This window comes from Molothrus ater, chromosome 8, assembly GCF_012460135.2.
Source record: "Molothrus ater isolate BHLD 08-10-18 breed brown headed cowbird chromosome 8, BPBGC_Mater_1.1, whole genome shotgun sequence".
Lineage (NCBI taxonomy): Eukaryota > Metazoa > Chordata > Aves > Passeriformes > Icteridae > Molothrus > Molothrus ater.
Genome location: NC_050485.2, coordinates 25,372,349 through 25,399,792, shown reverse-complemented (window position 1 = coordinate 25,399,792; position 27,444 = coordinate 25,372,349). Strand labels below are relative to the sequence as shown.

Genomic DNA, 27,444 nt, shown 5'->3' with positions numbered 1-27,444 from the left:
CAGGGTGCAGGTACTCTAAAAGCCAAAAAAGTGTTCTCAGCAGGGTTCGTGATGGCTGATGGTCCACACTGCCTTTGGCTCCTCGTTTTGACCTTTCTTGGGCGCTACACTGTGCATTGACACATTTTGTTCTTTCTTGGCAGCTCAGGTTTACAGATTATCTACTGAAATCCTGTGCATGTTCCAATTAAACCACACAAAAAGTGTCTGTGACCATTCCTGCTGGGGGTCTGAAAGATTTGCTGAATTGATCTAGGACTCTAACAGTGAGAATAAAATAAAAGCACTTGTTTTTAAGCAGAGTGATTTATATCCATGCTTGATTTGATTCTGTTTCTCTAAACTTTTATTTTAGGAGCACCGTAACAGGCTGGCTCGCTCCAGTTGTATCAATAACAAAATGGGGAAGATTTTGAACAAATCTCAGGTCAGAGTGCAGCCTCAGCCCGTTCCTCTATAGCCACCTGTACACCCAGAGTGGCACAAGCAGCACTAAAATCACTGCACTTGTACTGAATGTGATTGAATCAGATCTTTGTGAAATACCTGGATTTTTTGATGCCTAATAATGACTGTGAACTGCTAGTTTTTCATAAGCACAGAGTTTGGCCCTTTTCTCTCATCTTCAGATCTTACTGAAAATTTGCTTTCAACATCCTTCTTCCTTGGCTAGATTTAGCATAAATTAACAATATTTTTTCTCCTTTTTCAGGTATAGGAGCCTCTTAAAGATAGCAGGTATTGTCTTGAGTTTTACTCAGCTTCATAATATACGGGATATGAATGTCAGATTCTTCAAATCTTAGTACCTATGTGTAATTTCAGTAGTAAAATTGCAAGTCTTTTTATGACAGCTTTTAGGTGATTCCATGAGTAATCCAACCTTCTGCAATATGAGTAATTAAAAAATGAAGCAGCAGACTTCCAAGCTGGAAGAAAGTATTCATTTTTTCCTGGCTTTTTCTACCAAGAATAGTTTTTGTCTGGCAACTCCCATGGTTTCTCAAGTTAATTAAGGTTTCAACAAATTGTTATAAATCTCTCCACACCAGCAAAACAAAAAAGTTTTATCTTTAAAACTCCAAAAAAGAATTATCACTGCAATGCTGGCAGGGAAGTGAATTGTTTCAGATGGGCAAATTATTTTTTTTTTTCCGTGAACATTCTGCCTCAGTAAAATAGATTAAAAACATAGGAGGAATGTTAGCAGGGTTTGCATTGATTTAACAAGTCTTTTTTCACACACAACTATAGATTTATATAAATGTTTTTGCATGCATGCACACATGTGCACAAGTGTCTAGAAAAGTTAGCAATTTTGCAGGTCAAGAGTCAAGCATATTTGTCTCTAAGAAAATGATTTTTGCATGGGTTGGCTTGGGTTATTCATTGCACTGAAACTAGTAGTAGGAAATGTGTTCTTTTTTAAAGAAAAAAGTGTTTGTTTGTGTGTGTGCTTTGCCCTTTTCCTGGGAAACCATCCTGGTTAATAGCCTGCCTTTAGGTGGGATGAAACCTAAGCACAGAAATGTTCTTTGGCTAAGGGAGAATGTAAAGGGAAAATAAAACCCTGTCACATTGGTTGTGATCTAATGCTGAAGTTGATTCTATTTACAGTGCAACAGCTGCTCTCTCTTCTGGCAGAAGCTGTACCTTTAGGCAACCTTTCCTGTAACTGGGACAATCTGCTTGTCTGGGTGCAAAGACTGTCACTGTTTGTCCTGACTGTTCTCATGCTATCCTTAAAATGCTTTGAAATTACCATCCTGATCTTTAAGACAGCAGTAGAGACAGAAAACTTAGTTTTTAAAGAATTTCTTTTTATGCATTGGTGTCTTTTTGTTTAGTTTTTGTCCTGAAATGTTTTTTCTGAATCCTCTGGCATGGGTTCAGGGATGTTTACAGATATTTATTTCTAGTAAACAAGCAGGTCACCAGAAGATGTTGTGGTCTGCCCTTGCCAGCTGATACCCAGCAGCCCAGCATCAGCAAAGCAGGGCTGCTCCTACAGTAGTTAGGAACTAAAATGTTAGTTAACACATAGGGATAATTTGCATCAAAGGTTTGAAGAACTGAACTTCTTGGGGGCAGAATAAATAAGGAAAAAGCCAACCTGATGGAAGCCTCCCTGCTGGGGCTCAGTCTGATGTCTGACAGAAGGCAGTGAGGGTGTCTGCACTGTGACACCCACTGAAAGGGTTAATGAACTGCAGGAACTCTTGCTGGAGGGTGAGTTGATAACTTAAGGACTGGTGTACCTGTGATGTCCACACTAATAAATCAGGTTTGAGCTGCCATTGCAGTAGTCTGTGCTGTCCTTGGAAGAGGCTGTCATACAGATGCTTAGGAGGGAGTGTGATGTTTTGTGACTTCCACACCTGCAGTTCTCTCATGGAAGGAGTCCCCAGGAGATCCTAATCATACAAAGCTAATATTGCTTAGCCACTGATAATAGCAAGCTGCCAAGCTGAGTTACGTGGATGGCTGTGGCGAGTGCCTGGCTGAATAATTTTAATTTAATGTAAATAGAAATGGTGTCAAGGATATATTGTGTAAACAAGAGATGTCTTGACACACGAAGGCATTAGTGGTGGCCTGATGAGCTGAGATGGCGTGACCACCACATCCCTTGGTCACATCTGACACAATTGCTGAGGTAAGGAAATGGAAAGCAGTGATAAAAGGGTGTGAGGTGGGGTTCCTGAGGCTGATGGAAAAAGCTTGGTGGCAGAGTCAGCACTGCAGGCTCTGATTTCTAGTGAATCTGGAAAGCACTGTGGGCAGTTTTTATGCCATCCAACCCTATAAAAGAAAATTTTATGCCATCCAACCCTACTTTAACCCATGAGGGAGTTGAGACAAGCTGAAGGGAAGATGAGACTGTGAAGGGAGAAGGGTGGGAAGCATGGTATGGAAGAACTTTAAGGTCCCTTCCAAACCAACAATTCTTTGTGTTTATGGGAGTTAATTCTCCTACTGAATTAACCCATCAGCTAACTTACTTCCTTTAAGCCCAGGGTGCAGAGAGAAACAATTAGGTGCAGGTTAATATTGCTGATAAACTCAGCTAACAAAGCACTCCTATTGCTTTGGCAAGGAAACTGGGCTTATTTATGATGTACCCTGTCCCTCCCCCTGCCTCTCTGAAAAGCAAAAAATCCAAATATATATGTAAATTAGGTGAATCTCCTAAGCTCCTGTCAGGTTGCCAGTTCAAACCTACTTACTGCAGGCAGATCTCTCTTTATCATCAGAACCTGGTTGCTCTCTTTGGACCCAGTCCACAAACTTTGCTTTTTGCCTTTTAGGCTATGCATACACAGTTAATCACCTTACAGCCCATAAATGACTCCAAGTTGCAGTAGGTCATTAGATATATTTTTTTAAGTAGGTCGTTACTCTTTTCTTCTTTCTCCAGAGCATTCTGAGGGAAACTCTGGTGTGAATATTCATGAGAATACTAAAAGTAGGCAAGTGAGGAGATGGACATGTTATTTATGTTTGAGGGCTTTGCTTTCATCATATTGACTTCTGATAATTTGCATACTGAACTGAAAGAATTTAATTAGGTGGGTTATAGGAAGCAAAGGATGGCTTGCTGGCTAGAGTTATGAGTGCTCTGTTCTGTGCCATACACCTTGTTTGACCTGGGCAAATCAGTCTCCTTTAGTTTTCCCACTTGTGCTAAATGGGGGTGGTAATTACCCACTTCACTGAGGAGGGCATGTGGCTGAAATTAATTAATGTTTATAATGTACTTGGTTTTCCTGATGAGGTTTGTAGCTGTGTTGCTGAGTACAGTCATTTCTGGGTTTTGGCTTGTGTGTGTGCATGTGTGGCTCCAGCAGAAAGGGTAGTAAAATACAGTCTTGAGAATAAAATTTCTTGGCACTTATATAAATGCAATTAATTCCTAAAGATTTTAAAGCATGAATGCAGCTGGTACTGGCTTTCCTACTGAAGTGTGGAAAGCAAGAAGGTAAATAACAAGGCAGAAAGCTTATGGTGTTTTTTAATGGGAGCCATAAAAATACAGGACCTCAAGGATAGCCCTTGGAGAAAAGAATTCTTCAGGACACTGAACATAGCTCACCTGAGTTCTTGTGGGCTTGTGAAAAATCCAATCACTGCAACTTCCTGGGAAGAAACTGAAATCCTGATTGAGCCTGAAATGCTTATTTTACAGTATGGTAGTAAGTGGAAGATGCTATAAATCATATCAATAGATAGACAACACATATGTACTTAACACAATACTTAACACATATGTAATGGTCCCAGGATTTTTTTTTGTTTGATGGATTTCTGTATGATCTGTAATCTCTACCATGCTAGTTTCTATTGATTATATAAATCCAGTGGTACCAAATAAAATCTCCAGCCTTCCAAATGTTTGCTAGAAAGCAAATTTATGCAAATCTGTTCAAGTGAGAGATCTTGGTGAAGAACATATTGCAGTGAATGAGCTGCTCCACGATGTTAACAAAAATTCTCAGTTTGAGGTGCCCAATGACAAGCTGCAGATGCAGTTGGGCATTGAAGCCAGCAATACTGAGATTTAGCAGCAGGTCAGGTTAAGCAGAGGCATAATGCAAGGGAAATCATCCTTGGAATTAAGAATATTTTTATGCAGTTCTTTGGATTGGGATGATATCAAGGAGATGTTCATTGTAAAGGATGTGCTTAAGTGCTTTTCTGAATCCAGGCCATAATGGCCAAGCTCTTCACCTTTCTTTGATATGATGGGTAGCATCTAATGGGTGAATCACTCCTCTGCTTGAAACACAGCTTTTGAGCCAGCCTTAACTGTAGCAGAGATTTTCAGATGGATGCTACAGCCCTTTCCAGAGTCCCTTTGATGCTGTCAGTGAATCCTGAGTAATTCATCAACCCAAGGAGGGCTCCACAGAACCCTTGTTTTGTCATCCTGGAGTGGATCTTTATTTTGTAATAACTTCTATCTGCATTTTGACTCTGATTAGCAGTGTGCCTGCATTTTAATAAATTATCTCCGAGAGCTCCCTTCCGTCTTCCCCCAGCACTTAATTAGGATGTGTAAATATGCACACAGCCCCATTACTGGTGTTAATCCCAGCGCTGATAAAGCGAGTAGGAGCCAATAGAAATGAATTGGAATAGGGATAAGCACAGGTCTTTCATTAGCCCAACTAAAAGTAATCACAGATCTCTTGCTGGTAATATACATCTTCCAGATAGAGTACTAATTACTTCTGGCAGTGCTGTGCTCTATCTCAGAGATAGCTTTATTGTAATCCTGCAGTGATCTATGCTTTCACATACCAGTTACTGCTTTTCCCCTCTTTCTCTCCTTGATAAAGTGACCTTAGAGATTTTGAACATTCAAACTACACCTTGTAGTGTCAAGGCTGAATAAATCTGATTATTTTTTTTTGTTTTTTTGGGGAGGGGGAGTGTTTGATTTGTCTCTTTTTTTCTTTTTCCTTTCAAAGTTTTCCTCTAGTGCTTGCCATAAAGTACAGTTGTACAGAATTCAGGGAAATAAACTTGTACATTACATGTGCCCAGGGTAATGTTTTATGCAGCCTCCAGTGTGGTTGCAAATGTGTCACTGATAGATAAATCAACTGCTTCTTTCTGCTCCAGCAACCTGAAGTGCTTCCACATACGTTTTGTGTTATCTGTATATTATGGGCAGTCTTTCCAAACCTAAAACTAAGTTGTTCATTGTTAGGGTCAGACTTGCATCCTCTGAGTTCTTTTTAACAGATACTAAATTCCATAAATAAAACTTATTTATGTACTTCTAATTAGTACATTAAATTTCTGCTTGAAATGATTGAGAAGGTTTCTGGGACATGGGCCATACGAACATATGGAAGTTGTCTGGATTTTTTGGTGCATTGGTGTTGTTTTGGTGTTTTTTTGTTTGTTTGTTTTGTATGTGTGTTTGTTTTTGTATGTTGTTTTTTTTAAATCAGTGGGAGCTCTACTTAGAAGTGGAGCTGCATGGAAAACTGATGTTTTTGTTCAGTCACTTTAAAGGCAAACAGCAGGGAGAAGAGGTTTGTATGGGTTGACTGAAAAAGACTTTTAGGGACATTAAAAGTCTGTAATGTCCTTCCCTCAAAATGATTGCTATCCTGTCCAATTCTTTTGCTTGAATTGGACCACCAGATTCAGCATGAAGTCATCATTATTAACATGTTGATTAGCAAAACTAAAAGAGCTTTCAAGCTGAAGCAGTAATTTTTATTGCAAAACACCATTTAATTTATACCATTTACATGGAATCCCACCTGTGTTTTTGGTCCTTTATTGAATCCAAAATGAGCAAACAGTTCCACTGACAATGGATAAATTATATAACTTCTTGCCACTCCATATTTAGTCAAAAAACATTGCCAATGACAAGTTTACCAGCTTGTACTCATCCAGCTCAGAGTTCTTTAAAATGCATCTCTTGGGCAGCACTAGTTTAGAGATGCCAGAGGTGACCAGGTGAACAAGTGGAGCTGTGTGATGCTCTCATCCTGGCACTGTGTTGTGGTTGTCTCCATCCCCTTTCCCCCAGCTGCTCACCTTCACACCACACTAGTTTCTGACTAAGTGAGGAAGTATTTTGGAGAGTCTGAATGGTCCTTTTGGCTTTGAGCATGTTGTACTGTGTGATGTGCCAAATCCCGTCAGCTCAGTTTTGCCGCTTTCCTCCTGGGGAATACTTGAGATCATATCACTTATCCCTCTCAAGATGTTCGTTCCCACCTCTGCTGCTGCTGTGCTGTTGCTGAGGAATGCTGTCATTTAGAGGAACATATTTTTGCCTGCAGACTCAAGTCCTTTCTGTGATTTTGTGTGAATGATTTCTGTAAGTACTTGTGCGTGTGCAGATGAAGAAGGTTGCCAGAACAGGAGGCTGAAGAATCTGTGCTGAGATGTTGTGTATGAAAAATCTCCCAGAGATTGACATGTCTGGAGATATGGCCCCTCCATATTGACATACTTAGATGTTAATAAAAGACATTGAAATAAATGCTGATTGTGATTTGATGCCCCAGCTTGATGCTGTATTGGGAGAAAAACAATTTTATTTATAAACCAATTCATTTGTTTTTAAACATTTTTTTTTAAATGTCCATGACCTGTTTTGTATTTCTTCCTGGATGTTGTCTCATGTGCTTGCCTTTAGGCTCCTACTGTTTTGTAGACCTGTCTTCCTTTCCTGGCTGCAGCAAAAAAATCTTTCTTGGGATTTCCTGAAAGCACAGCAGGGCTTGGTTGTATGGCTGCTCCTTCAGCACAGCATCACACTGAGACTTGGCTGTTTGCTTTAAATAAAATAGCGCCAGATATTTCATTCTTGCTCCAAATAAATATTTTGAAGGAATTTGTGTTTAGTTTGTAAACAGTTTACTTCAATTACAGTTTATAACATGATTTACAAAACACGCACACTGGAATGCAATTTGCTGAATTATTAAAGACATCAGTCTTAATCTTTGATAAATTGAACCTGTAAGTATCAAGAATTGTAAATAAAATAAAAGAGGATGATTTGTGTTTTAAATAATACCAGAAATTTTGTCCATGCACTTGGGTTTGGTAGAGTGGTTGTAGACTCAGTCCAGAGGAAACATTTCTGAAATTGTATGAGATTTTGAACTAGCTTATTTACACAGCACTATATTAAAATTTCTGGAAATTGTCCATTTCAATTCTTATGCAATACTTCTGGACTTTTTGGATATACCACTTGAAAACTGTTGCTTCTTTTTGGCAAGGGCAGCAATAATAACATCAGTAGGGAAGGTGTGAGGTTGTGAAGAAACAGATGCGCAGAGAATAAAAACCTGGTTACTAAGATACACCTGTTCAACAGAGCTGTGCAATTACAGAAGTGTTTCTGCTGTGAGACCTGTGGATGATTTGTCTGTGATGCAGTGGGGGTTGGAACATCTGGTCTGAGATTTGCAGTTCACAGTGAAGCTTCTGATCTCCTTGTTATGGGCACGTCAGTTGTGCCCAGTGACTCAGGGTAGTTTGATGCTGGGCTGCCTTGCGCTGTGGGGTTTGAAATAAACCCAGGAGCAGATGGCAGATGCACATCTGTCTGGCAAGCACTGGGCTGGTTATGCAGCTCTGTGACATCCCATCCTGCATTTTTTCATGGTAGGCAGCACCCCAAACCAGCACAGCTTCCACACCCGTTTTACGTGAAATAGCTCAAGGTTGTAGGTTTCCTGCTGCTTAGTGGGGGTAAAACCACAGCTCAGGAAGCAGAGCCCAAGCTAAAGCATGTGAAAATGTCTGTATCAATGGTACAGACATGTCTGTCTGTCTTCAAGGCTGTTTAAGTACAAGGCCTCTTCTGAGAGCCATAGGCTTGGTTCTTAACCACTGCTGCATTTCAAACTAAGGATTCAGCAGAATCTCCCCCACGAGACTTGTAATGCTTTCCTGGCTAATGGAAATAATTCATCTTATCCAACTTAATGTGCAAATGATGGGGCTCAGGTAATGACAACATCCTATTAAGGGAGGATGATAGAAACTGGGGATTTGAAATGCAAGCTTATGGTGCTGGCAATTGATTTTGTATTGCTGATTTTTATTTCCATTGCTTGGATTTTCAGACTATATGGCTGGCTAAATTTGGCATTCTTGTGTTAATCTAACGATGAATGATTCTGCAAATCTGGAGATAACTTGCTTCCTACTGCATTCAGCTCCATTCTCAAAACTTGCCTTTGGGAAAAGAGGGGTTCTGGCACTGCTATATAGATTCTGAGGTGATTTGAGTCTAAACCACGGAGAAAAATTACTTTTGATATCTGATTTTAGAGCAGTGGTAAGTCTTGTGTTCGTTTTACAAGCCAAGAGCTAATAAATGTCAGTGTTCTAGCCAGTGAAAATATCATGGCATGAAACACAAAGAAACAGTCCACAAATACAGTTTAATTTTCTATTTGATCTTGCTGCCCCCTGTTTTCCTTGAACACCAGCATTCAGAAGCTCCTCGTCTTGCCTTATCTTTTGTATGAAGCTTGAAGAATTTGAAGTTACCTAGGGATTGTGATATGCTGAGTTCTTTATATTTTTACATGGGCATCTCCATCCTTTTCTTTACAGGTACCTAAACTATATTCCTTCAAAAAAGGGAGAGAGGAAAGACTGCTTGGCTAGATTATTTTTTTTCAAAAGAGATTTCTGGGATATCATTCTTTCATTCCCTGGGAAAGACAGAGAACAGCTGCCAATAGAAGGTGACTCATAAGTACAAATGGCAAGCTTGCAGAAGCTAGATTTGGACAGAAAAAAAATTACATGATCTTATACTCAGAATGAAAGGTGAATCTATTTTTTTTTTTCATGTAGCTCCCTTTATTTCTTTAGCACCCTGAGTAAAATGAGATGATTTGTTCCCTAAGTGGAAAGCAAAGGAGAATTGTGTCATTTCTGATTTAAAGTGTTAGGGAGAGGTGGAAAGCCTCAGTTCTTCAGTCACGAACGTTTTTAGTTGCCTAATTCACTCGTGAGAATGAGGGACTGAAATCCTGCCGAGGGACTGGATCTGTGTTGCTCTGGTGTCTGGAATAACTGGCACCACCTTGGAACAGATGACTGTTTGAAATGCTAAGAATTAGACATCTCACAGTAGAACTGATTGTGAGCCCCTTGCTGCAGGGGATTTTGCTGTGTGTTTTCATGTTTTGTTGGTTTGGGGTTTTATCTGGAGGCAGGGGAGGGAAGGATATAATAGTTCTAAAGAAAACAGATAAGTGGAGAAAACAGCTGTTTGGAGATTTTTTTTAAATCTATTGAATAATTCAATTTGATTTTCTTTGGGAATAGTGAACGAGACTGTGCTTTTAAAATATAAATATAGACAAGTTCAGTTGAGAATGAACAGTGCACTTGTAGGGTGTTTAGATTGCTTTTTTCTATTCTAGCTAAATCACCAGCATTTAAAAGCAATTTAAGAACCTGAAGTCATAATAGTCTATTTACATAAGAAGAAGAAAAATAAAAAAAGAAACAAAATATGACATTTTGTTTGGTAAGTAGAAAGTATTTTATTTAACTGCAGAGCAGTTGCCCTCAATCTAGAGACTACTGATAATGCACTCACATAACTGAGGCTGTAAGTCTGTGCTAAAAGTGCTTTGCATATGTAGTGATGTTTATGTATTGTGCTGGTAAGGTGCTCTCTAAACACATTTGGCTGTGTTGAGGTAACAGGGATTTGTACTGCTGTGCTGGAAGCAGCCTTGCTGTCCTTTGACCAGGTTTGACCACCACAAGCAGTGTAGCTGTTCAGTGCTTCCCTGGGGACATCTGTCCATGCAGGGTCACATCCCAGGTTAGTATGGGCAGCCAAGCAGAAAGATAAACATACCCGACACCCTGGGTTGGATCTTAAAATAAATGGAGAAAAATAATGTGGGTTTTTATACTACTGTTTTTTCTATCAAAATTCAAAAGATATAAGGCTTGATTTTTGAAAGCTTTTCTCCTGTCTTTTGTAGGCACTGGGCGGTAAGTGTTTTTTTATTCCATTTTATTCTGTCTTCTTTTCTACCAAGTAAGACAGGAAAGGGTTTTAGAATTACAAAGCATTGTGCATAGCATTTTTCTGTTACCTGTAAATGGTGAGATTCGTTTGATACCAAATAGAGATTTTGTTTCATTTCATCTTGACCTTCCCAACCCATCCCTTCCAAGAGAAAAAAAAAAAACCCTAAGACCCAAACAATCTTTACTGTGAATAGTTGGTTGTATATTATGGAAGGAGGGACTGAATTAGTCAGCTTTGCTACTCATCTAGAATTGAAGCAGTAATTTGCTCCTGTACTAATGCAAAGTGCTTGTCACCATAATGCTGTATCCCCTTTATCCCCTTGCTATATATACACTACTTTTTTTTTTTTTTTCCCAGATACTTAAAGGCATAAAGCATTATTTTGTTCCTCAGGAAGTGAAAAAGAAGAAAGTGAATTTGTTATTCAGCAAAACAGAAGTGTCTCTATGAAATGAATATACATCTCTAGAAAAAAAAATGTTGTCTACTACTCTTCCTGCTTACTAGTGTCTCAATATCAGCCACTAAAAGCTTTAGGGTCAATTTAGAAAAACAGTAATAATTGGAAATGCAGATTACTGCATAAACAATGTGTTCATGCAGTGCTGTGTCTAATTTGTGCAGGGAATTAGTGTAATTGCCAGTGCAAGCTGGGTAATTGGGTGTGGAAATGATGACCATGATTTCCGCATCCGCACAAGCTGCAGTTGTGCTTTATTTACCGAGTGGCCTTTTCCAAATTAGCTCATCTTTTGGTGAGGATGAACTTGGTGGAATGGATCACTCTTCCCTGTGGTAGTGTGCAATTTCAGAAATTTAAGGATAGGGAGCACAGTGGGTCTGGAAAAGACAACTGAGTAGAGGAGAGTTTTGTCCTAAACAGTCAGTGCTGTTTGACCAGGAGCTGCTCTATTCCCTCCTGAGTTTTGGCACACATCCTCACAATTGAGAGAAAGTAGCCCCAGCTTGTGTAACTTCTCACTTGTGAATGATGTTGGAATTTAAATCACAGAATCTGCTGAGTTGGAAGGGACCCACAGGGATCATTGAGTCCAACTCCTGGCCCTGCACTGGAGTTGGACTCACACCCTGTGCCTGAGAGCATTGTCCAAACACTTCCTGAACTCTGTCAGCCTTGGTGATGTGACCACTGCCCTGGGGAGCTGTTCCAGTGCCCAGCCACCCTCTGGGGGACAAACCTTTTTCTAATGTCCAACCTGAACCTCCCCTGACACAAATTCCTTCTTATTCCTTCAGGTCCTGTCACTGCCACCACAGAGCAGAGATCAGTGTCTGTCCCTTGCTCTTCCCCTCACAAGGAGGTTGTAACTGCAGTGAGGTCTCCCCTCTATCTCATCTTCAGGCTGAACAGACCAGGTGACCTCAGATGCTCCTCATAGGACTTCCCCTCAGGGCCCTTCATCATTTTTTTTGCCCTCCTTTGGACACTCAAGTGTTTCCCACTGAACAAAGATGAGGACAGGCATTGGTGTGGTGCAGCTCTTACCTCAGTTCTCACAGGAGCTGATCCTCTGGGCAGCACAGCAGTGGTTTGGATGGGCTCTGGGGGTGGTAGTGGGGGTTTCTGGGTGCAGCTCTACAGATGTACTTGAGACAACCTAAAATAAAAGTCAGCATCAGGCTTCTGCTCATGCCATCCTGTGTTTCAGTGCTGCTGCATCCAGCTGGGCTGAGCTGTGCTTTGTGCAGCTGATGGCAAGGATTGCATTCACTTTGTGCCTTTCTCTCTGCCAGGCACAGAGTTTCTTGTCACTGTACTGGTGTGACACGAGCAATCACTTTGCTTTCTGCATACAGAGGGAGGAAGGAATAGGAGAAGCTGGGAGGAAACAACAAAAAAACTCTTTAGCTCTGTCTCTGACTCCAAGTTGTCTGCCTTTCCCTAGCAAGATTGGTGTTGGTGAATCAGAATTACTGCCTCTTCATCTGTTTCTTTTCCAGCAAAATGTTCTGGTTCATTTTGTGCTGATATTTGCAGCACCTTTTAAATTTAACATGGAGATAACACTAAATAACATATTTTCTCTGTGTAGGAAATTAAAGCCAGAGGACCTGAGTTCTTTCTTTGGGAAACAACGTGACGTTTTTATTTTTCAGCCTGGTTTTGCTTTAATCATCTTCTAAAATGCTTAACATTCTTTTTCCTATTGAAGAAGAAACTGGCTTAAAAAGGAAAAGACAGTTTTTATGGAAAGATTTTACTGGTTTAATGACATGTCAGTGAGTTTCAGCTGAGTAGTGTTTAATCTTTAGATGCATTCGTACAGTGATAAACCTTTTAAAGTGATGGGAAGCTCATTACTCAGAACTGAATTTTGGTTTTGGTTGTCACAACTAAATCTGAAGAGCTGATACCTTTTCACACTGGTTGTAACTTACCCCATTAAAAAGAGAAACCACTGTCTGATAATGCTGTGTCTTGGTATTACATCTTCACTGTTGAAGAAAATCATAATGACAGGTTATGATGAAACTTTTTCCAGATGGAAGATGTACATGCTTTTCTTTTAATAGTTTCTGATTTTTTTTTTACAAAAATGGGAAAGCAAATTTTTTGTTATTTCATAAAATTGTACATAACCCCTCCCGTAGCGTCAGGTACCTCTCTAGTACAGCAGATGTTGCAAGGCCAGTGATAAAACTGAGGGAGCTTTTTCACAGTGAAGGGTAACGTGCAGCATTGCTGATCCAGTCACCCTCTGCTCTCAGGTGTGTGGTTTTTTTGTGAGCATGGTGCAAATAGCATCAGGTCCTTTTCAATTTGGGAAGTGGCTTTCATTAGTTTTCCTGAAAGGTTTAATTTTACTAAGTTCAGTACTAACAGAATGTGTTTCAGTTTAGGGGGTAGCCTTCAAATGTATGCATGAAAGTGTCTCTCTGCAGTAAAAAAAGAATAAGGCAAAGCCCTTGGAGAGCTGAGCTTCCTGCAGCTTATAAAGTTCTTTTTCAGGGCTCCTTAGCTTAGTGCAAATGGGAGAGAGTTGCAGCCCTTGCTTACTTACATCATTTTTGGTTTGGGTTTTCCCAGCTGTGTTTATTTCCTAGTGAAGCAAATCTTTCATTAGAGGAAGCTGGAGGCAATAATTCCTCATATTCTTCTGCTTTCCTCTGGCTGAAGAGCTGGTCCTTGGAGTGCACTATTCCCATTGTAAGAATTCCTGAGAATGTCTTGTCTTCCCTGAATGGTATCCCCCAACTGATTGAAATTACTTGGTGCTCCACTGGAAACATATTGAGTGATACCAGGTTATTTCTTCCCTCTTTAATCTTTTTGGGGACTATAAAGTGCTAGTGGTGCTCATGGTGCAACACTGAGCTGCTTGATTAATGGCAAGCCAAGGGTAAAGGCTAATAATCTACTTTCTTTACTGATCTGCATGGAACAAGCAGCTGAAGATAAAGGTGGTAGGTGAAATTATGAGAATATTTTTCTTATATAAGGCCTATTCATTCAGTTGCTTGTGTGGCTTAAAGGCAGAAATACAGAAATATCATTCTCCTTGAGGACAGGTGTTGAACAAGCAGAAGAGATGGTGGGGAAAAAATGGTATGTGCTCCCCTGGAGGCACATGTGTCAAATGTAAAATATAAGTCAAAAGGAATGGTATATAAAGCTTCATTTCATACCTGTCTTGATAAATGGCTGACTGTAAGTGTAAGACAAATTTGGATGGGTCAGTGAACTGGTGACAGGGCTGAAAGTTTCCTTTAGAAATAATTTAGGGGAAGTCTCTGCTATAACAAATGAATCCATGCTATTTCTCTAGTGTGTTGTGGGGGTAATGGCATGCAGGTGAGAGAGATATGGAAGCAACGTCCAGCTTTGGGGCAAAATTCAGGTCTTTAAAACCCTTCTTCATCAAGTGCAAGAGCAGATTAGTTTGCTGTTGGAGGAAGCTGAGTAGGGCTGAGTGAAAAGATCAGTGGACTAAAATTTGGGAATGCAATGCTGAAAGAGCAGAAATGTCTAAGTGGGAGAGGTGCTTATTTTGCTGCAGGTTTGCACTCAGAAATGAAGTGGATTTTTTTGAAGAAAAGGAGTACCTGAGAGTAGATATATAATATTCAAGCTGTTGAGCAGTTTTGAAATTAAGTTTCTAAGCCAATGCTCTCTAGTGCTCCCAGATTATCTGGGGCTTGCCAGAGCTTCAGGTGTTTGAATCCCTTGTTAGACTTTCAGGGATGACTCTTGCCTATGGAGTCTGGGAATCACTACTTCTGTATCTGTAGGATATTATTTGTGTAATGTTAACAAACTGTGGAAAAATACCCAGAAATCCTGAAACTCTAACGTTTTCAGTCTGAAAGGTTTTTTATTAGAGTTTAAAATTCTGAGAAGAGCTCAAAATATGTTTCCTCCAGCTCTCATTTTGCATTGATACAGCTGATAAAAGAATACATTTCTCTGCAGTGTGTTGAGAGGAATGGGCCATTTTTCAGTGCTACACACTTCAGGCAGGGTGGTTAGTTTTGTTGGTAGGCACTAATGGAAATTTTTCTCAAGTTATAGGAATTTTGAAAATGACAGTCAATGCATTGCTTTTCATTCTTAACAAGCTTAAATGAGGGGTATATGGCAAAACCATCAGGGAGATTGGGGCGTGTGTGGGTAAGTTCTGGGGTTGAGATGATACCTGATAAAGAAATCCCCTGCTCCCATGTGTTGGTATGCTTTTGTTTAATGTAAGAGAATTTGGAGTTTTTTAGATATCAAAGATACTCTCACTAGAGGAGATGACCAAACCATTGCTGTTTTCTTCCAGTGTCTGAAGTCTAAAGGACATCTGCTTCCACATTTTAATCATCACTGTTGAACGTGGATGATAACACTGGTCAAATATTATAAAAAATGGTCAGTGGTTTGGGTGTTGCAGTTTTGCTAATGGGCTTCTACCCAGTAGCCTTTTGTCCTTTGTTTTTTGCCCTGTGCTGAGAGAGGAAGTCAAAAATGACTTGGCTTTTTCATTCCCAAAACACCACATGAAAATCCCAAACTTAGGTAGTTTATATATAGAAAAATAAGAATATCTCCTCCTACATCTCATTTGACATTGAGTGAGGAGGAGGAAAAACGAAGTTCACCAGTCACTTGGGATGTGCCTTTCCTGTGTGTTCTGCCAAAGCCTTGAGGATATAGGCAGAAGGTAGCTTAATTTTTTTATCCTTCAGATAATAGGATCTTAGTCACACATCTTAGTGGGTTAATAAGACTTTTGTGTGTTGGCTTGTAATATCCTTTGACTTTCCCCTCCTTTTGAGGCAGTTTCTTGATAAAATATCTTTTTTCCAGGGGAAAAAAAGAGATGTGAGGTGCAAGTTACTGTCCTACCCCCTAACTTTTAAGAGATGAACCCTCTGCAGCAGACAGACATGTGCCTTTCTTTTTATTTTATAAGTAAAAGGCAGTGAACATGCTTAAAAACTATAGCAAAGGAAATATAAGACTCAAGTTTGAAGAGGAGGAGAAGATGTAGACAGCAATAAAGGACTGTGTATTATCTTATATATATTAATTATAAATAGTATGGCAGATTACAAGATGGAATAATTAACTTCTGTTGTACATTGTCATGATAGCCACAATTTCAGTTTTTCTGTGGGAGTGTGAACATGCAGCTTGAAGGTCTGTGTGATCTCCTTCTTGAAGAAGTTTGCATCAGTGCTGCAGGTCAGTAGATGTTCCCAGTTTCTCAAAGTGTTGTTTTGCCACAACAAATTCCATGGGATCCTAGGTGGGAATGCAGCAACAGATGGGTGCAGCTTTTCCAGGTGAAAACCTCTTGCATTGTTATATTGGTGGTGCTTGTGCTTGTTGGTAGCCCTGCCCTGGCTTGCTGTCAGAGTTGATGACATCTGTGGGAGTCATAAATAAATAACCTGTAATTCATGTTTTGATGACAGGATTTTGTGTGTCTGGTTGTTTTGTTTGTTTTTATCCCCCCAAAGAACTGGGGAATCTTACTTTGTATATATCTTCATTTAACAACTTGTTTTGACTAAATCCTCTTCTCTTCGCTAAAATGCAACAGTTTTCATTCTGACAGCATCAGCCTGTTTTACAGAATATAGAGTCCCAGTGAGAATAGACCTTTAACAGCAATTTATATCCCAAGTCTGAAATGTGCACTTTATGTCTGTTATGATCCCTGGGTGCCTGTTATGGGATTACTCACATCTTACCATTCTAAGTTTCTTTCCATAAACTAATGGAAACCCTTGAGTCTGAGGTTCAAGGAATACACTCAGATGAAGCATGGTTTAACAGCTCCTTGGGGAGAAAGAAATAAGGAGGGAAAGTGAAGAATTGATGATCTATTAACTGTTTAAATTTCCCACCTTGATTTATTGACAACATGTGACGTTACAGCTTTACAAATTACTGTCTATAAACAGCTTGGAAAATATGACCTTTGCCTTATAATTGGTCTCAAGATGCCTTCAAGCTTCGTATAAACAGCTGCTGATGGCATATTTTGTTGCAGCTGGAGTGGGTGGAAGAATGCAGGAAGAATTTTCTTGTCTAATCAGGCATATATTATAATTTGTCAAATGACAAAATGTACTCTGTGATGGTTGAAATGTCTCTGTTTGAGACTGGGCTCATTCCTCTGGAGTTTTGGAGTGATCTAATTTTCAGTAACAAACACATCTAATTAGTTAAGGTTAGCTGTCTTCTACCTTCTGCTCTGTCTCTTTCTAGAGCAAGGAGACGCTAGAAAGGCCTGTGTTACTCTAATTCCTCCTGTTTCCTGGCCTGTGGAGACCAGTGAGTCCAAGCTGAATGGATGGTTTGTCCTGTTTGTTCATGGCAAACCAAGTGCACTAAATTCTTGCTTTGTGGTGTTGTTCATGTGATTAACACACAAAGTAAGTATTGTGCTGAATTTGGCCCTGAGATTTCTGCTGATCTGGGAGAAGCTGAGAACACAAGGACTTGATTTTTCATCTTCTCTTATCACTATTTAGGAGTAACAAATCACCAGGTTAGTATTGGCAGACAGTTCATAGGACACTTTCTGAACCTCAGGCCTCAGCCAAATTAATTTCTATTTTAACTCCATTAATATGGGGTTGCCCTAAGATGAGACCTACCAAGTTTGTCAATGGACTGATGCATTTTATTTTAATTTGTTAGTGTAAGATGCATAGGGAATCACAGAGAGTGTTTTTGGATGAAAAGGTGATTGGAAGAATAGATGTCCCCAACACAGTGCAGCAAAAGACTGTGCAAAATAAAAATCATCTCTACACCAGACATGCTTGTTCTCCCAGTTTCTGGGAAACATACCTTGTGTCTTTTAAGGTAGTGTTGTTCATCACTGACTGAAGATCAGTCCAAAAAGTCTATGTTCCCATCTATGGGATGCAAAATTCTGTAGGATTGCAAAAAGGGGAGTAGAAAGCTTTGGCTCAGATCTTTTTAGAGCTAGACAAGGGTGGAAATTATGACTCAACAGAGCAGGTCAGGACCTTTTGAAGCCACCTCTTCCTCTGTTAGAGGACAGGGAAGAATGATTTCAAGAGTGAAGACCAAGGGGCTCATCAGGATAAATGTTCCCATCTTGCCTCCTGCAACAAATTCCCCTGAACTCTGCATGCTTGATGTTCGTAATAAAACCAACTTACATCACAGAGCTCTTGTAAGGAGTGATCAATTAATGTTTTCAGGGCACTTTTGGGACCTAAAGGCAAAAGGCACCTTATGGTCTTAAATTTCACTACCCCTGCTGCCCCAGGATGAGAGTTTTACCTTCAAGATCCAATTTCTTCCCTGGAGTGGGAGGGAGGCAGTCTATTATTCAAGGATATCATCCTTATCTTTGTTGTAGTTGCCTTGTGGCCATGCAACATCACTCAATAATACTGTCAAGTATTATCTTTTGCTTGTGCCAGAGTGCTAAGCAGTGATTTATTGCTTGAATACACATTGCTTTCATGAAAGTGATTTGTTGAAACAATAGCAAAGTGCTAAATAAATTATTCATTGCATGCTAATTTTTCACTTTTATATTCTGTAGTGAGCTCCAGAATAAACAATCTGGGTGTTGTTTATAAAGGTTTTTGATTGTGTGCATCCCCCACCCCCAGTCTTTCCCCCAGGACATGGTTGTTTTCCCAAGGATGAGGATCATCAGCCTTTCTCACCTTGGTTGCCCTTTGGGCTGCTTTTCCTCTACCTGCTTTCTTCAGGTAGAGTTGGGTGAATTATGTACAAGTAGAAGCTTGGATTACTGGTTTGGGAAAAGCTGTGTGACTGGAGTTCATGGGTATTTCTAAATCCTTTAGGAGCTTCTGGGTCTTAACCAGAAAGGCACCACCATAAACAGAGCTCACAAAGCAGGATCCTAGTGGCTGACTGGCACGTTTTCATAAGTCTTTTCTGGCATATTCCCTCTTTCTCTGAGTGTTGTGTGCTGAAGTATTTAGCTGCCACTGGCTATGCTGTAAGTCCTAGTTTGCACATGAGATCAGGTGTCTGAGAAACCCCTCAGAAGCAAATTTTTACTTGTAGATCTGATGGCTTCTCTACTTTCCTTCAGAAATGGTTTCTCAGCACTTGAAATCGTTGTCCCTTGGCAAAGCTGGGAGCCTCTGGAATGTGTCTGAGTGTTTCAGCAGCAAGCCAGGAGCAGGCCAGGCACAGAACAGCTAAGTGCTTTTCTCCACTTGACCCTTCCACCCTTTCTGGGTGTCCCCTCCAAATCACTGCCAGTGACTGCATGTTTAAGCACAAGCTGCTGACTGCCAGTGGATATAATGGGGTGTAAGAGACGAATTTTCTTTCCAAGTAGTTTAGGGCTTTTCCCTCATCTGGTCTTAATTCTGAAATAATCCCGAAAGTCCTATGTGGTGAAATGAATAAACAGAAGACTACATTTCCCTCTTGAAACATGCACAGAGCTCTCATGCTAATGGCTTTTAAGCATCAATGCAATTATAGTGTGTAATCGATTCTCTCTATACCAGCTTTTGTCTTCTGAAATGAAACCCTGTCTCTTTCATAATTATTTGCCTTTGTATTAAAACTTTTCAAGATGACAGGATGTCTATTCCATTGTTTTCGTCCTCCTTCCCATCTTTCCTGCCTGATTCTGCCACTGGAAGAAATTTGGTTATTATATTTTCTTAGAAACCTGAGTATCTCTGTTTTTTTTTTACTACAATAATTTACTTGCTAGATTTTCCTTTTACTCCCTTTAATTTATTGGGTTTGTGTTTGGTTCTTTGGTTTAGTTAAATCATGTTTGGAGCTGCTAAGAAATATTTCCATGAAGCAGATTCTTATTGAATAAAGAGGAATTAGTGAAAAGGGATTTCAGTGTGGGAAAAAAAGGACTCAGAGCAGGGAATTAATTCCACTTTAGAAGTTAATCAGCATGTCAGTGGCCAAGGTGTTTTTCTGGAATGTGATAGGCCTAGGTTTGGGTCCTTTTCAAAGCCAGGAAAAGCAGTAACTCAGTGTCTTGACCTTTGGGCTTTAGCTATTACAGTGTCCTTCTCTCTGCTTTGGTGGTAATATTTTAAATTCTTTTCAGACTATAACAAATTTCTTTTTCATCCTGATGACAAGCATGAAGACTGGGGCTATCTTTAAAAGGTTTGAGGGAGAAAGATGCTGCATTTAGCCTCTCTTTATAATAATTTGTGTTGCTGTCTATACTAAAAGCTGTCACCATGCCAGGGACCCCTGCAAGCTGAGTGTAATAGAAACTGCCAAACATCTTGCTCTACTGATTGAATTACACAAGATTAAGAAAGGAAATACTGGTATCTGTATTTGGCAAACATTGAATTTCTGGCCCACAGGTGGTTTTTGTAGGTGCCAAAAATAGGAATAGCTATGACAAATTTATATAAGTTCATGAGTCCTAAAGCTACCTATGATAGCTATAAGAACAAAAGAATTTGCCATGTTCTCTCTTTAAATGTGGCTAAAATTGTATACCTGGGAAAACTTGCACAAATATTGCTACATATAGTTTTATTTAATTGACCTCAATGCACATTTTTTTCCCTCAACTTCTGTCTCCCCTTGAGCTTATAGTAAATTTTTGGTATGCACAAAATACAGTGGGAAGGAACATCTGTACTTATATATATGTAATATTTTTAACCTTCTCAGTTTGCTTGGTCCTCTATGCTGAAAAGTATTGAATAATAAATTCAGTACACTTGTGACTTTACAGATGTCTTTCATATCTCCTTTGTCTCTTTCTTGGATTGATAGTTGGAGTAATTTCTCACTAAAAAAAGGTCATTCCACATCTTTGATCATCCTTGATTGCTCTCTCTGATCCTTTTATTATTAGGCACAATAGTCACAATAGTTTTTGAATTAGGAAGAGTTTAATCTGCTGACTTATGGAAGTTATTAAAGGGAAGAGCCACCCTCTACATGGACAATTTTTAATGCTTTCCCTCCAAACTTCAATCTCTTGTGCCACAGGTGGGATAGTGGGCAATATCAGGCCTTTTTTCTGTTCATTGATGGCTGCAGAAAAATGAAGGAATTTTACCTTATGGTTTCTTTGTAACAGAGGTTGGTGAAATGGAGATTTGGTAGTTTAGCTGTATAACTCTGTGGTTGTCCTCCTCTGTCATTGTACCCCTGTTGATCTGCAGTCCATGTGGAAAGCAAATCACAAAAGTCTTCATGACTCCATAGTTCTTGCTACTTGAGTGCTTGGTAGAGTCCCTGATACTGCTGGCTGGTATAAAATTGCTAAAAATAATATGAAGAACAAGATCGGTATAAGTAATTTGCCCCAAATAATGAGTTCTCTCAAATTTGATTTTTTTTTTTTTTTCATGAGCAGCCAGTAAAATTCTCAGTGAATTATTCAGGTTTATTTGTGAATTTATTTGGAAACATTTCCTCACATAGCTGTCTCACCAAACAGCTCATTGAGAATATTCTTGTGTTCTGGTTGTGTTATTTACAGTCCCAGGGTTCTGGGTGATATTGGGAAAGCAGAGATGAAGGGAACAGATAGGTGCCCAATTATTTCCAATTTTTGCATGTGCAAACTCTCAAACATGACAGCCTGAGAATGATGGTTTATTGACTCATAATGCATAGAAAAGCTTCAGGTCCTTTAGTTTCCCACTCAATTATAGCAGACCAGCAAGCTCGTGAAAACTTCATTTAGCTCTTCTTTGTTATTGACTTACGTTCCTGTTAAGCAGGCGATGGAAGGGATCTCTGGAGTTTAATAAGGGATTCATGGATCACTGCACATTGAGGTGTACTTAAACTGTCTTGATTGTGCCTGGATATTTGTTTCTCTCTTCCCCAATTAGAAGGCAGCGTGACTCTTTCATCAGGAGAGTCACGCAAATATAGTTACACCATTAAATCCAGCTGCCATTTTTTACACAGCTGTGTGTGAAATGTTACAATGCTTTATTAACCATTAGTCACACTGCAGGCTGCCTGTCTCTGTGTGAGGCAGTGCCTGTGACTGAATCTTTTCAGCTGGTACCAGCAGAGCAGCCAAGCTGCAGGTGGGCTGTGTTGGGGTCCAGCGGCTCTGCGTGTGTTGCCTGCTCCTGGGTGGAAAGCACCACAGGAGAAGAAAACTGGGGCAGCTGCTCTTTCCTCAAGCTGTGGCACATCCTGAGGATCAGCTCATAGTGCAGAGTGTGGAGCTGGCACATGACTGAGAGTAGGTGCTTTCTGCTGTGTTACAAGTTCTGGTACAGAACCAAAGCTGGAGTTCATGGAGACCCAGCTCAATTCTTTTATGCTGGAAACTAGTATGCTCTCAAGATAACAAAATATGGGTTTTCTGAAAATGTTCTTTTGGTCTGAAGAAAACCATGATGGTATCCAAGGTGTGAATGTCTTGTCTTTCCCAGAATAGCCACTGAGAACTGATTTCCTTCTAGAGATGGTGAGCCAGGTTTAAGCACCTCTTTTGTCACTCTGTCTTCCCAGGTGTCTGTTTCTTGCACTTTGTCTGAGTAACTAAACCCATTTTTAGTGCTCTATCTCTTGGTAGGTGCACTCACTTTGGGATGTAGTAAACCCAGGATCAGATATCTTTTGCTCTGAGCTGTCAGTGCAGAAGTGATAAAGTTTTGTTTCTCCTTCTCTTTCCCACCTGCTATGGCAGAATAATCCACTCCAAGTGCTGGTCCTAATGAATAACAGACTTTCTGAAGCCTTGTATTTCTATGCAAGAGGAAGGGTTATCTGTATTCACAGCAGAGCTGGAATAAAACTGGATTTTTAGTTCCTTTTCACTCTATTTCTAGTTTGCTTGCTTTTTTTTTTTCTTCTTGCTCTTGTTAGCTTGCATTGATTGGTAAGTGGTAAAAAAAGAAGAAAAACACACAGCCCCAGAAAGCAAAAACAAAGCAAAAAAACGAAGAAAAGGTGAGAGACCATTTTCATTTCATTACTGTGCTTCTTCACAGCCCCTATTCTGACATTTAGAACAACATAATACGCATGTCTCTGTTCATTAGGTTCCTCAGTACTACACAGTGACAGCCACAGAGGGTGGGGAAAAAAAGAAACAATCTTAAACATGAACTAACCTTTGCAGGCTAAATAACAAAGAAATGAGAACAGCAAAGAAGAAAAATGGTTTCTGAAAAAGTAAATATATCTGAAATCATGGCCTTGCATAGGTTACTCAACTATCATTACAAAGGGGGAAAAAGAATAGTGACCTCTAGGGCAGAAATAACTAATTTTCTGCCCAGTGATTTGTTTGCTTTGCACATATATGTTTCAACAGATCTATTACTGGTATTTGAACCACAGTAAATGACACAAGGAGACTGCTGAAACTGTGGATAAGCTTAAAGACATTTGGGAGCTGGTACAGATTCTCAAAAATTAAAAAGCTTCTAATAGAAAAAGCTCTTTTGTATTTTTGAAGTATTGTACCTATTCAAAGGATAATAGTTCCTGCACCAAGTGGAGATATCAAAGCTGTTAATCCAGAACCTGGTGCATGTGTCTGCCACAGCATGGTGTCAAATACAAATCTTGGGAATGTTAAATGCTAACATTTTCTCCTAAATATACTAGGAAGTCAGGATATAGCAATATTGCTTAGGGTTCTTGATGTAGCTAGTCAGGAGCTGCCATGCAGGTTTGGATGGGTCCAGGGATGCCTCTGCAGAAGGATTTTTAGAGCTCTATCAAAAAGAATTCTGATGGAATGCAGCTGGCTTTCTTCCTCCATCAGTTCCAACTGCAGAACTTTAAGATTGTGTGGGTTTTACTGAAATTTATTGAGGAAGAAAAAAGAACAAAAGAGACATTCCAGCCCTCTGGAGAGGAAATATTTTGATTTCTTCTAGTGGCACTTTTAATTTTTTTTTCATTTCATATTCTTTTTGGGTTGTCAATTACAATGTTTCTCCCCTCAAATGATGAGATTAAAATTCTCAATGGAGTTTTCTTTCATGGCTGTTTTAAGATTTGTAAATTTTCCTCACTTGGGAAAAAGGAAAAATCGGAGTATTTTATGAAAAATAATTCTCAGTCTATTTAGCACCAGTAATTACACACTCCTGATCTTAGTATTCCATAAAATTAGCCTGATTCTAATTCTGGGATTTTACAGTTTCTTGATTCTTGTATGATCTTCCCCAAGAGTACATCAGCCAGTGGCAAGGAACAGGGATAAAAAAAAAAAAATCACACTGCTTTTCCTGTTTCTTCTTCCAAATTTCTATGCCTGCTTTCTTCTGGTCTGCTTCTAAACTACCAGATGTCAAAATACTAATTGGGGGAAACATTCATTAGTCATTTATGTCTCTGGTTCCTCTGGCAAGCAGAGCAGGAGAGGGACAAGAGAAGAAAGCAGGACTTGGAAGGAGATATGAGGAGCTGTGCAGCTGCTTTGCAGGTCCCAGGGAGGCTCAAAGCTGAGGGTGTGTGCAGCTCCCACATGATGTCCCCAAACAGGAGCGGAGTTCACAGCTACCTTTCATTGGGTTGGGATTCAGAACGGCTTTAGGTGCACATCCCATCCCCTACTGTGGTCCTCTCCCCTTGGTTTTTATTCACTTGCTAAGGAGGGGATTTGCAGAGCCTGTCCAGAGGGTGCTGTGAGGGGTGGCAGTGACACAGCTCTGGATCTGGAGCTGACAGCTGCCCTGCTGTCATTGATAAGCATTCCTGGCAGGGTGGAGATGGAAATTCAGGATTTACAAAGCCCTGACTAGAGTTAGCCTTGGTGAAGAATTTGTGCCCACCCCAGCTCTGGCTTCTGCCTTGGCTGGGGCTTCCCACCTTGGCTCCCTTTGCAAAGAGGGACCTGCCAGGAGAGAGGGAAGCTCCTCCCTGCCAGCACTGGGGTCTTGGGGAGCACAGGGGATGTCCAAGTCAGGGTGCCCTGGGGAGCACAAGGGGATTGTGGCTGCTGTGTGAGTTTCCCCATGAGCTGCACTGTAGCCATGATATTTTCTGAAAAATCCTTTCCTTAGGATTTTTTCTCCTGAGAAGCTGAGAGGCCTCAGGAACAAAATATAAACAATGATTATCTGCTGCTGTGGAATGCAACAGGTGGATCTGTGATTGGCCTCATGCGGTTGTTTCTAATTAATGGCCAATCACAGTCTGGGCTGTCCGGACTGTCTCAGTCAGTCACAAGCCTTTGTTATCATTCTTTGCTATTCTATTCTTAGCTAGCCTTCTGATGAAATACTTTCTTCTATTCTTTTAGTATATTTTTAAAGTAATATATATCATAAAATAAATAATCAGCCTTCTGAAACATGGAGTCAGATCCTCATCTCTTCCCTCATCCTAAGATCCCTGTGAGCACTGTCACACTGCACATGACTTGTGTTCATACAGACAGGAAATGCTTTGGCCAGCCTTTCTCATGCTGGGAGTGATTGAGGAGTTGTGCTGTAGAAAGAGATGTCAGAGGTGTGTTCTCTGCCCCCTGTGCTGCTCTTTCTGCTATCTCCTGTGCTGCTGTGTGTATTGGAAGGAGATAATTACTATTGTGCAGTTTCAGGATGTGTGAGAGGTAGATGGGCTTTGCCTTTGGAAAAGGCAGTGGTGAGGTCTGTTCCTCCCCATGTGCAATTCTGTGCCATGCTGGTGCCAGCTGGCATTGGGCTGATGGGCTCTGAACTTCCTACAGTCCTTTGCTGCTCAGCCAAATGGGTTGAAGTTAACAATCTTATCAAGGGACCAGGGGGACTGTGTGTCTGTGAGCCTCATTTCTTAGGAACCCAGGCTGAAAATAAGAGGTATATAGATCAGAGGTTTTGTCAGATAAGAGTTGGGGCTCTAATTTACTGTGGTTTTAATGGGCTAAGGAGGAGGATAAGATATACGGTGAGCTGGCAGGGAGACATGCAAAATAAATTAGTAGCAATAATAATGGTCTGGTAGTTTGTCCCAAATGTAGATCTTGTTAAAGAAGCCCATCATCTTAAAAGTCAGAAATAAGTTCTTAAAGACACTAACAAAAGAGCAGGCTGAAATCTTTTGCTGCAAATTCTTTTTGCTAAAATTGCTTTCCTCTCCCTGGTAAGATAATTTTATTCTAGAAGTGCCTGCTTTGGCAGGAGGGAAAAACTCTTTATCAAAAGAGGTAATAAAAGTCATAAACTTGGAAACCCTTTGATTCTGGCTAAACCTAAAACTTTTCAGTGAAGTTATAGAAACATTGATTGTTAGAGATATTTGAAGGTCCTCAGTTCAACCTCTTACTCAAAGCAGTGTTATCACCAGCTATAGATCAGGTCAGCCGTGACTTTGTCTAGCCAGGTGTTCAAAAACTCCAAGGATGGACGTTTACAGATGTTCTGGGTAGTCTGCCCAGGTGTTGAACTAATACCCTTATTGAGATTTTTCCTGATGTCCAGCCAGTCCAGTGGTGATCATTTGCTTGTGTCAAATCATCTGGTGCAACCAGAAAGTGTTTGACTGCAGACAGGCCAGTGGGTTATCTGTGCACCACAGCTATGAAAAGGATCAGCAGGCTCAGTGTCTGTGAAACAGAGCAAAAAATAGTCACTATTTCTACTGCATGTAAGATCTCATCTTGTATCCTGAAACTCTGTCCAGAACTGAACTCATTCCTGCTGCATTCTGCCTCCTGGGGTTAAGGGAAAAACCTGTTGGTGATGTCATGCAGAGGAACTGAACAAACAAAAGGGCCAAAAAAAGGCTCAACAGATATCTCCGCAAATTCTTTCCGTGTCAGTTTAGGCAATTGCTTTTAACAATTCATTCCATTAGGTTAAGCACCCATTAAAGGAATCCTAAGCCCTCCCTGGGGTCATTTCAGTTCTGTGAGATTGTAATTGTTTGAGACTAACCATCATTTCTTCTTTTGCCTTTAGGTGATACTAATTCTGACAAAGCTGTATGACTACAACCTGGGAAGCATCACAGAGAGCTCTCTTTGGAGGTATGGAGATAAATTGAGTTAATAATTACCACCTTATATAAATAGGAAAAGCCTGATACAGTTCTTTTATTGAATTTAATTGGATTTCTTTAAAAGTACTGGAAGGTTTCTAGCTAAACTTTCTCTCACTCCTGTCCTTTCATACTCAAGGACAAAAAGGCTGAAGTCTCATTGTCTTGTTTCAGCCAGATAAGGTACTTCTCAGATATTCTGTCTTTTGATTTCACCTTTCCCATCTTATTCAGATTGAAATCAACCAATTGGTTTACTTTTGGGTCAACTGGAGAGCCAAACGTCTTTGTTTACAATGAAGGACCTCGAGGCTGGTCTGCCCAAATAATCCCTCTGAAAAGCCAGAGTTGCTGAGGCTGGGGGAACACCTATGAGCGAGTGTTCACATCTGTTGATTAGAACTGATGGGATTACTACTAGATAATTGATTTCCACTCGTGTGAGCTTGACTGCTGGACC

The 27,444-nt window shown here is 40.1% G+C and overlaps 1 protein-coding gene across 3 annotated transcripts in view; it reads left to right on the top strand.

Moving 5' to 3' along the window:
- Positions 1–27,444, top strand: part of SORCS1 (sortilin related VPS10 domain containing receptor 1) — a 257,487-nt gene that overhangs the window by 54,847 nt on the left and 175,196 nt on the right. For all 3 annotated transcript variants that reach the window (XM_054515529.1, XM_036385254.2, XM_036385255.2), the window contains exon 2: positions 26,906–26,973. In XM_054515529.1, coding sequence (XP_054371504.1) covers positions 26,906–26,973 — 68 coding nt within the window. The remainder of the gene's footprint in view (positions 1–26,905; positions 26,974–27,444) is intronic.